General features: G+C 35.3%; 1 protein-coding gene across 1 annotated transcript in view; it reads right to left on the bottom strand.

The window, feature by feature from the left end:
• Positions 1-2,018: 2,018 nt before the first annotated feature.
• Positions 2,019-14,335, bottom strand: part of ANKRD50 (ankyrin repeat domain containing 50) — a 33,931-nt gene continuing 21,614 nt past the window's right edge. Inside the window, exons 3-5 of the mRNA XM_059378149.1 lie at positions 12,910-13,139; positions 6,661-10,211; positions 2,019-5,070 (exon numbers count right to left, since the gene is read on the bottom strand). Coding sequence (XP_059234132.1) covers positions 6,664-10,211; positions 12,910-13,139 — 3,778 coding nt within the window. The 3' untranslated portion in view covers positions 2,019-5,070; positions 6,661-6,663. The remainder of the gene's footprint in view (positions 5,071-6,660; positions 10,212-12,909; positions 13,140-14,335) is intronic.

Consider the following 14,335-nt stretch of genomic DNA (forward strand, 5'->3'; position numbering starts at 1 on the left):
ATGTGTATGTAAAGTAAAAGCTCTCTTGGAGATTCAGCTAGGATGGACATTTGGTTTTCTAATCAAACTAGTGAGTTATTTAAAAGTTTAGTCACATTGTATTTCTAACTTAAAATATATAGAAGTGCATCATCCCTTGGTTAATTTCTTGAGGAAGGACCAAAGCCTTTTCTCCCAAGAAGGGGTCCCTGCCAGGACTTCCTGGTACTCCTCTTCTGTGCATATGCCACACCCACAGAACATCGTCTACAATATCCGATTTCAGTTTCTTTAAAGTAGAATGGAAAACTATTCACAAAAGAGTTAGGAGGAATGATATTTAGTGAGAAAGTTGACGGCTTTAGGTTTGGATATACTGAACTTAGTGTTTTTAAAACAGGCATGTAGTTTTTTAGCAGGTATTTATTTGGAAATGCATAACATGCCTTTCCCTACAGGAATTAATCAAAATTATAGCATTTCTTTTTTTGCATGTACACAGCGTTGATGTTTGTTATGTCTTTACCTACCTACTAATGGGAATTATTAAATCACCTTAAATCTCATAAAATCACATGATTTCTTCTAACCTCTACCTTCACAATAATCATTAGTTTCAAACACAGGTTTATCCTTAGATACATGGTTGTGACCTACATTTTGGTCAGGGGGATGGTTAAGTAGGTACATTCAATTTGTAAAAAAAACAAAAACATATATATATATATATACATATATATATATATATATATATATATATATATATATGGGACAGCACCTTAAGGTTTGTGTATTTTCCTGTATGTTTTAGTTTAGCATAACTTTACAAACAAAATGGGAGTAACACACCTTAAATATGTACAGTAATTCTTTGGGGACCTATTGTTACCTCACTTTTAGACATGTAGAACAGAAATAGGTAAAAACTCTAACTAAAAGCTTCTTCTAAATATTAGAAGTATATTCTTCTACCAATATGTTTCTTGTAATTTAAATTTTGTCAGTGTGGGTAATGATTGTGTATATTTAATAATAATCTAAATATGCAGTAAATTTCAAATGATTCCATTTTAATACTGGACAGTTTTAATAATTTTAAAATTTTACTCTATTAGCAAGACAAGCTGGCAGAAGTCCTATCTTGAAAGTAAGATTAGTGCACGTATTTGCTTAATAAATGAAAATTTCCCCCAAACCTAGAGTATGTATCACTACTATTAGTTGGAATCCTTCCAACTACTAGGGCAAGGGATTGAAAACCTTAGTCATTGCCAAGTTCTCACTGTGTATTTCTTTGGACCACCAACTAGTGAACTCCTTATGTTTTAGTCAACCAGTCTGTTTTGAAATTCTTCTAAGGATACCACCCCTTTGTGCTTAAACATTGTTAAAAGGTTCTGAGTCAGATTTTTTATTAATCCAACACATTTATAAATGATATATGGTAATTACTACAGAACTCTGTAATTATCATAAAATACTCCAACAGAATATCTTGCTGGCCTTTTTGAGAAACCCCTCCCTGGAGTAATACATTGTATATATTCACACACATGCACGTACATATATAAGGTGTGTTCTGGTGGGAGAAGCAGATGGTGAAGTGACTCAACTTTACCGAGTGAAAAATACACACAAATCAACGATCATACCTGCAATAAATCCCAAACTATCAAATGTGAGATGGTCATAATATTCTATCGACCAAGGAGCTTGCATGCACACAACTGCTTACTGCAATTTCCGAGTCATGAAGCCGGACATGGTGAGCTATGGTAGTTACATAGTTATCAATCAGGGAAGAGAGAAAAAGAACACTAAGTCCTTACAAAAGCTTTTAGAAGACATAAAGCTAGATCTTTTTGTTTTTCTATCTTCCTTTGTGGAGTTTTTATATCTCGTATTTTTTGGTAAAATGTTTACAAATTCATTTTCTCCATATTTATTTAAAATAAACAACTTAAAACCTACAGTTGTTTTCACTGTAAACATGTCATGCATGTTCTGTTGGTTCAAGGATAAAATTAAAACAAGATATCCTCTGTAGAGCAAATATATTTATTATGCACTTTCATATACATAGGGATTTTTGCTTAATATAATACAAGGAATAAAATAAAACTTTTACAATGTGAAATTCAATGTACACTTTAGGCTATTTACATACCCCAAACCAAGGAAAAAATAAAAAAGAAAGCATTTGTCTGCAACTACATTTGCTGAGAAGTGTAAATGGAGAACATTAAGCAAAACAAACATTTGCATAGCCAACAATATTGAGAAAATTATTTACTCCTGTTTTTAAAGTAGTGAATTATTTTTGGTAAGGATTCCAGTAGGGTGGGGGATAAGGAAGAGAGACAAAAGATACTGGCTGTACTTTGCAGTACACAGGAGTTCCAGATAATTTTCCTTCCAAAACCTTTCCTACATACAGATTTTAATTTTTCATTACTATATATATTTTTTAATCACTTCCCTTATCATCAACTCAGGACTTTTAGGGAATGGGCACAGATGAAATGTAAAACAAGTTACAAGCACATGGCATCATAGGTGTGTAGTGACATCAGGTGATTTACAAAATTTAAACATCTTGATTTTTAAAATAGCTATTTAGGCATTTTTAACTGAGGGGACTGTTTTTTACTCTTCTTCATGAAGCAAAAGCCATTTTCAGTCATACTTTTAAATCCCCCACAAAAACAAATAGGCAAAGTGGGGCATCCTCAGCACCCTTATCATCCTTATCATCCTAACTAAAAGCCAGTTCTGTCCTATTCCAAAACACAATTAATAGAAAAACATCTAGAGGAATACTTACTTTTGAAAATCATATTTTCCCAACAGATTTTCTTCCTACCAACTGTTTCAAGTGTACATAATATGGGTATGAAAACATTCAGCTCTTTGAAAAACATAAATCCCTTATGTAATGAGTCATATTGTTGCCCATTGGCCACAAGGTGCATTTTTGTAAAAAAACAATAAAATTAAATAAATACAATTCCAATAATTCAAGGTTAATAGAAAAACTGGCAGCTTTCAGGGTTCTCTTTCTAAAGAAAAATACACCTAATAAGAAATTAGAGCTTCATCTTCTACAGTAATGTAAATGTACTATATTTGAGAAATGAGTAAGATTGGTTCTAATAATAGTATGTATTCATATTTATCAATAGAATCATTAACACTTTTAAGGCTACTTTGCAAGAGTCCTATTAAGTGTATTTAACAAATGTCCCATAGGGACAAAAATTCAATACTTGAAACATTCACATTCGAGTTATCAATATTGCCATGTCACCTTAATAGCGAATGAACTTCTCTCCTATTCCTGATTATGACTTACCAATGACAAACAAAATGCGTTTTGCTGACTTTAAAAAAAATAAAGAACAAAACCCTTACATGAAGATTCAAGTGAAACACTTATCACAACCAATTACACGTTTCTATTTCTGTGAACAATGCATCACGTATGTGTCCTTCATATATGAAGATGGCATTACTGACCTCTTTTACTCAACATTCTTCTCCAGTAGTAGCAGTGTTTTTGTGCTAAATCTCCAAATTCTCTTTCCTCATTCCTTTCTTATCAACAGCACATGAGAAAAATAGAATTTCTGGGCTTTCTAAAATTCACGGGGCTTATTCAAAGATCGAACCTACAACCATGGCTCCTCAACAACTCTAACCTTTCCAGACGTACACACAACCCAGCTAAGCCAGCCTCACTGGTTTAGAGTCCATCTAGGCGGCCAAGGCTGTGTGTCCCCTGCTCATTTGAATCAGTCACCTTTGTTTTCCCTAGTCAGAGACTTCATCTTTAACCCTGCTATCCAGTTATCCTGTGAGCAACTGGCCAAAGAAGAAAACAGGAAAGAGTATGTGGACAGAAAAGTGCAAATCCATCACTATCGTTTACCAAGTATCAATAAAAAAATACACATGTGCTATGATTGACAGGTTAGTGGTGTCATCTTTGAAGGACCGCACATATTACATTCATCAAAACTATCATCCAACTACCACTAAAACTGACTCAGCTGATTTTGAGAGGGGGCTATTTTGGTCATGCAGTGATTTACAAGATAGAACCAACTGAGAGAGAAGCCAGCATGAAAATCTACACTGGCAAATTGTATTCAACCAGACAGAAGAGATTAAGTGTAGTCAGTGAATTGTTAAGGGATCAAAAATCTACCCTCAGACAGCTGCATCTCCTTCTACTTACACACGCCCTGAGGCATGGCTTTGTCCCTGAGAATTTTCATGCCTCAGGAATGATAGTCTGTCTTCTTGGAGGTGGAATGACAAGTGAGTGGAAGGTGAAATTGCATCCCAGTGAATGAAACAGAACTTTGTTCTGATTATAGTCTGCTTTTTCCTCTCTTTCTCTTTTTCTTTTTTTCATCTTTAGCCAGAGATTAGGAGGATTCTACTGGGAAATCCAAATTTAAACTACTCAGAGCAGCTCCCTAAAACACTAGAATTATTTTTTTAAAAATCTGTCAACAAACCATTTTCACTTCAATGTGGCATTAAATAGAAACACATTTTTCAAGCAATGCTGAAGGTGTACTGAACATAAAATAGTTGCATGATTTATTTTATTGAGCAACATTTTTAAAGATACAAGAAACAAGCCATACACTACAACAATGCAAAATGTGACTGAAACAATATGCTTAAGTTTCATTCGCCACAAAAAAGAAAAAAAAATAAATACAAAGAACACTGCCTTTTCGTACATATTTGATCATGGCACATGCACATTTATCAAATCTTAACTTAAAAGTTTTTTTAGCTTTTACCAGGGAACTGCAGTATATATCTGCATTTAAAAACAAAAGTGCTTATTCTTGTGTAGTGAATACAAAGCACACAAAATGAAATTTTTTTAAGCACAGAGGGTTACATTGAGAAGGCAGCCTTACTATTTAGGCACATTACAGTAATTAAGGTAACTGTACTGCAGATATCACATTCTTCATTTTTTTTCAGCAAATCAACAGGCATTTTATGATTTCATCCAGTAGCTGAAGAACCACTCCAATCACAATGTCTTCTGTTTCACAGAATAGGAAACTAATGCAAAAGTTAAAGAAAAAATTAATTTCTACATAATACTTATTATATAACTACATATAGTTTTAAGACCCTATATAATTATATATATAGATAGATATATACACACACACACATACATTTACTATGTAAAGCATAAAGTGGACACATCTATTAGAGATTCATTATTCAACTTATAAATCACTTTTAAAGAATCCACAAAATGTTTACCCTAATTCATGTGTTTTACTGTTTAACATATATGTATACTTTGCTTTTACAAAAGATGTCATGAGAGTTAGAGGGCTGTACCATCAGAGTTGAATATTTTAAAAATAAATCACAGAATGAACTACTTTACACAAATTATTTTTAAATGATATCTGACCAGTCATCCATCAATTCATATCGAAGGGCTTTACTATTAGAAAGCATAGCAAGTTTATAATTTGTAATAATGCTTCACCTGAAATACCCCAAAATATAGCTCCAAAGACAAAAAAAGAAAAAGGAAAAAATTTCAGTTTACTAAAGAGTACAACTTTGTTAGAGGATGAAAAATGATTAAGCAAAGTGGGATAAATATACTTGTAATATAAATTAGCAAAGATTCCTAATGAAACCTTTGGATTTATCTCTAATGAGAGAACTGTGCTTCTGAAAAAGTATCTATTATATAAAATTAGGTATATATTTTCCCATTAACTTCCCCTATATAATTAGTGAAACATCCATTGCGGTGGAAAGAAGAAAGTTTTTAATAAATAGGATTTATTTTGAGGTTTAAACATAAAATTCTTATGTCTGAATATACTAAGTTCTAAATATCCTCTTGCTAACACATCCGACTTACCATCTTTCCTCACCTATTCTTCGTGTGTGTGCAAATTTTACTTAGAAGTTTTTTTTTGTTGTTTTCGTTTTTTTTTTTAACTTGGAAGATTTTTAAGAGATCTGTCATAACAAAAATTACCTTTTGCTGATTAAATCTTTGACTTCCTCCAGGGTGAAAAAGAAAGAAATTAACACTGACTACCTATCTACTAAGCACTACATACGCTATTTTACTCAAACCCAAATGTGAGGTTTACCGAAATGTCCTCTCCCCTCCTTCCATTACCGTCAAAGAACTCTGAAGTGGGGAAATGACGGTATAGGAGGAAATTCTTAATCTGAGATCCATTAAGTAGTATTACTCATTCATTCATTTATTCATCCTCTCATTCATTCATCCATTCACATACTCAATACATTTTCACTGAGAAATGAATACACGTATTCCAAATACACAGAATACGTCAGAGAACAAAACAGATAAAAACCCCTACTTTCACAGAGTTTACATTTTAGTTGGGAAGTGACAAATAATAAACATAATAATAAATAAAATATATAAAGTATACTAAATAATAAGTTCTTTGGATAACAAAAAGCAGGAAAGGAAAAGAGTGCTGGTGGCAGGACAATCCGAATTCACAAGGATGCTAAGGGAAGGGCTTGTTGAGAGAGAGGATGGCATCTGAATAGATTAGGCGAGGGAATTGGCCATGTGACTATAGTAGAGGGAACCATACTTTTGATATTTTATTCTCTATGTTGATGAAATGTTACCTTTTATAACGGCGTTTCCTTTTTATAGTTGAAGGTAGGGTCAGAACCCTCAATCTGAAGCTTCAGGGCTTGTTTAAGGCTTAATTCCGTCTCGGAGGAAGGATACCCTTCTAACACTTCCTGATGCCCCCTGTCTTGTATTGTCCGCGGGACTGACACCCTACCAAGAAAAACCTGGTTGCTCTGAAGATGGTAATTCGGATTGGTCATTATCCCATTTCTCTTTTTCTGCTCCCCACTTTGTTGATGAATAAGAAATTGCTGTTGAGATCGACCAATTTCTTGCTGAGTCGAAGGTACCATAATTTTGCACTGCGATTCTGCGGGCATTTGCTTAGGTGGCACACTCGTCCCAGATTTGGCGGTAGGCCCTCTTTTATCGAACTGAGTCATCTCATATTCTAAAACCTTTGGCTGTGAAGAATTATTTTGTTTAGCTTTTTTCCCAGCTGCCCCAGATTTGCTGGAATTTTCTGATTTCCCCCCTTTGTTTGTTTTAGTCGACTTCAAACTGGGCTTTACCTGACTCCACTCAAATTCACTACTTGGTGAATTATGGCTCTGTCCCAAGGACTGCGTTGTGGAAGACGGGGAAACAATTGACTGTCGACTTCTACTGCGTGGCAACGAATGTTGTTGAATTTGTTCTGTAAAGGACAGGTTATGAAAGCTATCAATTGGCACTGTTTGAGCCGTTGCCGTAGATGATGTAGTTCTCAAAGATGAATTTTTTGAGCTTTTCAGGGAATTGTTTGACAACGACGACTTCTGACGATCGACTGTAGAATCTGGAGATTCTGAAGGAGAACTGAATGCATGAGCTGGCCCATTAGGTAAACCACGCAACGAAGGCTGCATGTCCCCTCCACCAGTACTGCCAGAGCTATTTGATTTAATTGTTAATGACTGCATTTTTGAAGACACCGACTGCAGAGGTTTTTGCTCCATTGTATGCACAGGAGATGGGGAACAGCCGTTCAAACTAGATGCACCATATTTTTCTAATAATTTAATTATTTGAGAATGTCCATTTTTGGCAGCAACACGCATAGCAGTGCGTCCAAATTGATCCGCGTGGTTTGGATCAGCACCGTGCTCTAATAAAACCTGCACAACATCAATGTGCCCTTCCTGGGCTGCAATACAGAGAGCAGTTGCACCCTGATTACATGTATGGTCAACTATGGCACCATGCTCGATTAGAAGCTGAACCACTTTTACATGACCCTGCCACGCTGCAGACTGCAAAGCAGATCGTTTTTCGTTATCTGCGGCATTGACGTCAGCATGGTAGGTTATCAGAACCTGTACCATTTCCAAATGGCCTTGCCAGCAGGAAACGTGAAGTGCTGTCCTTCCTTCAGCATCACTTGCTTCTACATTTGCACCATTTTCTAGAAAATACTCAGCCATTGTAAGTTGGTTTTCTAAGGCCAAAATATAAAGCGTAGGCCTCCCATCAGCATCTTTGTAATTAACGTCAGCTCCATGGCTAAAAAGCAATTCAACAATGTCTCTATGCCCTTCTAATGCAGCAACCCGCAGTGCATTTCTTCCATCATAACCTCTCTGATCAATGTTGGATTTATTTTCCAATAGTATTTGAACACAATCATAATGACCCTCTTGCGAAGCTAATATGAAAGGTATTCGTCCATCATTATCAATCTCGTTTGTTCTAGCACCTTGTTCAATAAGTGCTTCACATATTAACCTGTGACCTTCAAAAGCTGCCATATGCAAAGGTGTCCATCCAGCATCATCTCTGTGATTTTCATCTAACCCTCTGTCCAGTAGAGTACGTACTACCTCAACATTTCCTTGGGCTGAAGCTATGCTGAGGACTGTTCTACCTTCACTATCGATGCTATCCACAGCTGCACCCCAAAACAAAAGCGTGTTTACAACGGAGGCATGGCCCATAGAAGCTGCTGCTAAGAGGGGTGTACGACCATTGTTATCTGTGTGGTCTACATCTGCTCCCCCTTCTAGAAGCAAGTCAACCACATCAACGTGTCCTTCATAGGCAGCGACCAGCAGTGGAGTCATGCCATCTTTATCACAATGATCTACTTCAGCACCTCGATCAATTAAAAGACTAACAACTGATGCATGTCCTTTACTTGCAGGCACACAAAGAGCAGCTACAGAGAGCGCAGTCCTGCCATCAACATCCTCATGATTCACTTCTGCTCCGTGGTCCAGGAGGTGTTCCACAATTTCTCTATGGCCCATGTATGCTGCTGCTATCAGTGCAGTTCGACCTTCATTATCAGCTTTGTTGACTTCAGCACCATGTTGTAGCAAATTCAGTACAATATCCTCATGTCCTCCCCAAGCTGCTGCTCTCAAAGCTGTTCGGCTATCAGCATCTGCACAATCCACTTTTACACCTGCATAAAGTAGTGCAGAAACTACCTCAGTATGGCCACCCCAAGCAGCAGATCTTAATGCTGTCCAACCATCTTGATCAGTATGATTAATATTTGCACCACACCCAATCAAACAATTAACCACCTTGGTATGTCCTTGTCTAGCAGCTAGGGTAAGTGGTGTATGTCCATGGGCATCTTCAATCTCTAAATCTGCTCCCCTGGAGACAAGTAAATTCACTACATCAAGATTGCCACTGTATGCAGCATTAGCCAATAATGTTCTCCCATTTGAGTCACACTGATTTACTGAAGCTCCATTATCTAATAATGTCCGAATGGAATCCTCTCTTTCCAAGGCTTGTCGGACTATGCACGACGTGCGATCATCTTCACTGTTAACGTGAGCACCAGCTTTAACCAACAGCTGTAGCACTTCTTGTTCCTTGGGTATTAAAGTAGACAGGGAATCTCTGACAGGTGTACCATTCCATATCATCCAGAGAGCTAACTCAGCTGTCTCTAATTGTAAGTTTGAATTAATTAAATGCAATGCAAATTCTTGTGCTTCCAATGGTGTTAAATTCTTGGCTTGACAGGTATAACTCATAGCCAACATTCTGTGTCCTTCTGCTGCATTACATAAATACTTCTGAGTGCAGTGTTTCACATCCAGAAGCCACTCTGCAAAACTATAATGGAACAGTATTTTAGTATTTCCTAGTCCATCAACAAGAAGTTTGGAGAGGACATCTAACTTACGTTGAAAGTCTTCCAAGGTTAATGACATATTTTTAGTCCATACTGCATGATATAATTCTGTTATGGTCAAAGGCCGGCAGGCTGCAAGAATCACATTCAAAATGGGCTGAACTTTTGCAAACTGTTTCCTTACAAAAAGTCTCTGACACAGCCAGAGATAGAGACCATTTAGAGTTCCTGGGATGTCACGAATCTCTCTTAACATAATAAAATTTTCTACAACTCCATCTAGAACTCGCTCTAGATAAAGAAAGCATCCGCTGCTTTTAATGTGCAGTTGATTTAACATCTCTGCAGTTTCTTTTGTGAGGTGTTGTCGCAAAGCTTCTTCTTGATCTAAACGATGAAGGATGTACTGCTGAACATCCTTAACAATGTATGCCTTCCGAAGGTCATCTAAGCTTATTTTTCGAAAACCTGAAGAGACAAAAGTAGATGTCATCAATTGAAAATGATTATAGAAGCTGCCATATATTTGAAGAGGATGTCCTCAATATAAAATAAACTAATAAGCAAAGAAATCAATAATAAATCAATACTAATAAATTAATACCTATGAGTGTGTGTATACACACACACACAGACACACACATATATATATATTTTTTTAAGCTTTATTTATTTGAGAGAGAGAGCATGTGTGGGTGGGGGAAGGGCACAGGGAAAAGAATCTTCAAGCAGACTCCTCATTGAACACAGAACCCGCCAGGGAGCTTTGATCCCATGACCCATAAGATCATGACCTGAGCTGAAACTAAGAGATGGCTGCTTAACCAAATGAGCCACCCAGGTGTCAAAATATCTATGAGTATATAAATCAGTTCTTTCTTCCTTCCATAAAAACCACTAATGGAAGATAAAGTATTTCATTATCTGATCTACAAAAGGAACTATTTCTTATTGTATTAGTAGCTCAGGGCTCCTCTCAACTTTAATAACAAGAGATACTAAACTCAACATTAGAAAGTCTTACATACATATCCATGAAAACACCTTAGTATGATTTTCTGAACTCCCAAATGACTAAGGAAAAAAAGTTGCCAGAGATAATAATAACACTTGCTTATTTTTAAAGCTGATCTTTTTCACAGTAAAAATTTATATATTTCCATCCATATACCTAAATGTACACTAGCCTTAATGATGGGACTGAATATTTATATCCAATTAAGAGTATTACCTGTCACTGCCTCTGAATTACTATTATAAGTACACTTTCATAAAAATACATACAAAATGCTTATAGTTTAATAAAGCTCTTCCAAATCTTCCAAACACTAAATAAGTGTTTAGTAATAGGTACTTAGATTGAATAAATTATTATGTTCATCATTAATGACAGTTAACTGTTCATTAAAACAGAACTGAGAATACCTGTTAATAATTTCATTATCTTAAGTTAACTTTACTAAAAATACTTTTTTAAAAATTGCAACTTCTAATCATTATATATACATTTCTCTTATTATGAATAAGCACAATTTAATACACTGCTATACAAAGCACTTTAACACATTTTTATAAGGCCGAAAAATTCTCATCATTTTTAGGGACTAAAAACAGGATTTACTGAAATGTTGGACCATAATCTGTTGAACCACTTTTGTATTCTTACTGAAATATTTCCCAGGGTATGAAACTTTTTAGGGCTACTGACAGTAGAATAACAGAGTGACAGGATGTGTGCCAGGATTTATAACCTGTTGCTCTTTGAAATTATTTATTATCCTGAAGAATATTTGAGGGTAGGGGCTAGGAAAATTAAACCTAAAAGTAAAACAGTAAGAAAAATCAAATAAATTCTGGCATGTTGATACACTAGTAAATTATGTAGTCATTACCATAGTTTTTTGTTTTTGTTTTTAAGATTTTATTTATTATTTGAGAGAGAGAGCATGAGAGGAGAGAGGTCAGCGGGAGAAACAGACTCCCTGCTGAGCAGGGAGGCCGATGTGGGACCTGATCTCAGGACTCCAGGATCATGACCTGAGCCAAAGGCAGTCACTTAAACCAACTTAGCCACCCAGGCGCCCCTAAAATAGTTATTAAAAAAATATAGTGACACTAAAAGGCTTATAAATATTAAACTTTATTAAAAAGCAGGAAATCAAATTGATATAAGTATGATCTCAACTAGGTAGGATAACATACACAGAATTTAACACATAATGTTAAAGAGTGGTTATTTAACACTTTATCCCTGAAAGATGTTAATATTTGAGTATCCTGTCATTTAAAGCATTTTCTATATGGAGCATGTATTATTTTATAAGTAGATATAAATAATTATGTATGAAGATCTCCAAAAATACTTGAGGATTAATTTGTGCACAAAACAGTTTCAAATGGGCTATTTCCTTCAGTCCCATAACATGTATCAACTGCCATTAGTCCACAATAATATCCTCATAGGCAGTCAAGATTTTGCTTAAGGGCCAAAGTAATTTTCATTAAACTGACTCTAATCTGAACTCATTAATAAAAATGCTACTGGTTAGTGTACTGAATACATTAGGAAAGAGAAAAATCTCTTCCCAACAATGTTAAATCCTCAGATATGAGTGGGTGAAACTTATTTAGATCCAGTAAAAATATTAATGTTCTTTCCCTAAGGTGATACACCTACCAATTTTAATTCTGAATGCACTCGTTTAAATTCAAAACCCATATATCACAACTTAAAACAACAGTAAAAAGTAGAAAGAAATATGGAGGACATTGGCAAGGGAAGCTGATAAAAGTCTAGGAAAAAAATGAGTAAATGAAAAAATATGCTATGCTCATGTATGGAAAGAAAGCATATTTTGTATTTCAAAAACTTCTCTTACAAGTTTTAACTAAATTTAATATTTTTTGTTTATATCATTAATAGTTATAATTTTTAAAAGTATGGTATTAAAGTATGGTATTCCAGAGGAATAAAAGTAAAAGTATATAATTCAGAATAATAATATTGGTGACAATAAGGGCTGGGAAGTAAGTGTACAAAAAATAAAAAATATTAAACCAGTGTGGCACTTGCATAAAAATGCCAACAGACAGTTTAGAAGATAAGACAGTTTAGAAATATATCAATAACACATCGATATACATACATGGCAGTAATTACACTTACCGGTAAACATTTTAGTAACGGCCTTACTCTGTTTTCGGGCAGAACACAGAAGCAATAGCCATGGTGGAAAGAACTCATGGTGACCAGCCAAAAGCTCTGCAACAGTTCCAGATAAGCTGGTAGACGTTTGTTCACCTTCAGTGATATTACATCCTTCATCAACAGAATCAACAAGTAGATAGAGGCTTTGCTGGGGAGGCTTCATTCCCAAAAGAGGGAGGAGAACACATCTGTAAAACACACCCACATGAACATTTTGAATGTTACTGGCTATGACATTTAGTTTCTCATTCAGACATTAGTAATACAGGTTAGAAATATGTGTTAAGAATAAATAAAGTTTTAGATACAAATACTGTACAAGTTTCAGTTTCTTACTTTAAGAATACTAGTCCTAAATAGTTCACATTTTTAGTAACAACATTTTCCACAATAAAGTGTGTGAGGGAGGGAGTATATGTGTGTATGCATGTGTGTATTAGTCATCCAGCATAATTAAGGAGAACAGTAGGAACTTTAGGAAAGAAACCACATTTCAATATTCCCATCCTGATTTTTACAATCACCAATAAAAAGCTTGAATTGCTTATAACCAAGTTAAAATGCGTTGCAAAAAAACCAACCAAACAAAAAAAAACAACCAACTTTGGGGCCCACTTTAATAACAAGAAAATATCAAGAGTCCCCTTACAATTTAGAAATGCTTCATTACAAAATTTCATTTCATCTTACAAAATGACTGTAGCTATACTAGCTAGTCATGCACAAATTTTGTTTTAATGATGGTACGAAGATAAATTCTTATAATCTAGGTCCCATTTGGTGTATGTCCACCTTTCAGTGTTAAAGAACAAATTATTACATTTAATTCCACAGAACAATGCATTTCCTACTCATAATTTATACTGCAGTTGAATAGTTGAATATAATTTTTATAACTGAAACAATACTCATTCATTTTCAACAAATATTTACTTAAGCATGTCATGTGCTGAAAATGGCACTGAAAGGGACATAATCCATTTAGTTATGAATACCAAAAATTTACAGATAATCCTTTCTCCAACTCTCTTCTTTAACTTCCAATCCCATAGCAACCAAGATCTAATTTGTCACTATGTCCTACCAGTATTTCTTTATAAAAATCTCTCAAACCCATCTCAGTCTGTAACATCACCACCTTACTCCACACTACCAACATCTCTCTCACCCGGACCACCATAATCACCAGTATGTTCTGTATGTTACATGTCCCCAACCACTTCCCCATAGTTCCTACTGCAGCCAGAGCAACTTTAAAATACTACTCCAGCCACACTAGCCTTCTTTCAGTGACTTTTATTAGATACAATTACACAAGGACCTTTTCATTTTTTTTTTTAAAGATTTTGTGTGTGTGTGAGAGAGAGAGAGCGACCGAGCGCAC

Source organism: Mustela nigripes, chromosome 1 (genome assembly GCF_022355385.1).
Source record: "Mustela nigripes isolate SB6536 chromosome 1, MUSNIG.SB6536, whole genome shotgun sequence".
Taxonomy (NCBI): Eukaryota; Metazoa; Chordata; class Mammalia; order Carnivora; family Mustelidae; genus Mustela; species Mustela nigripes.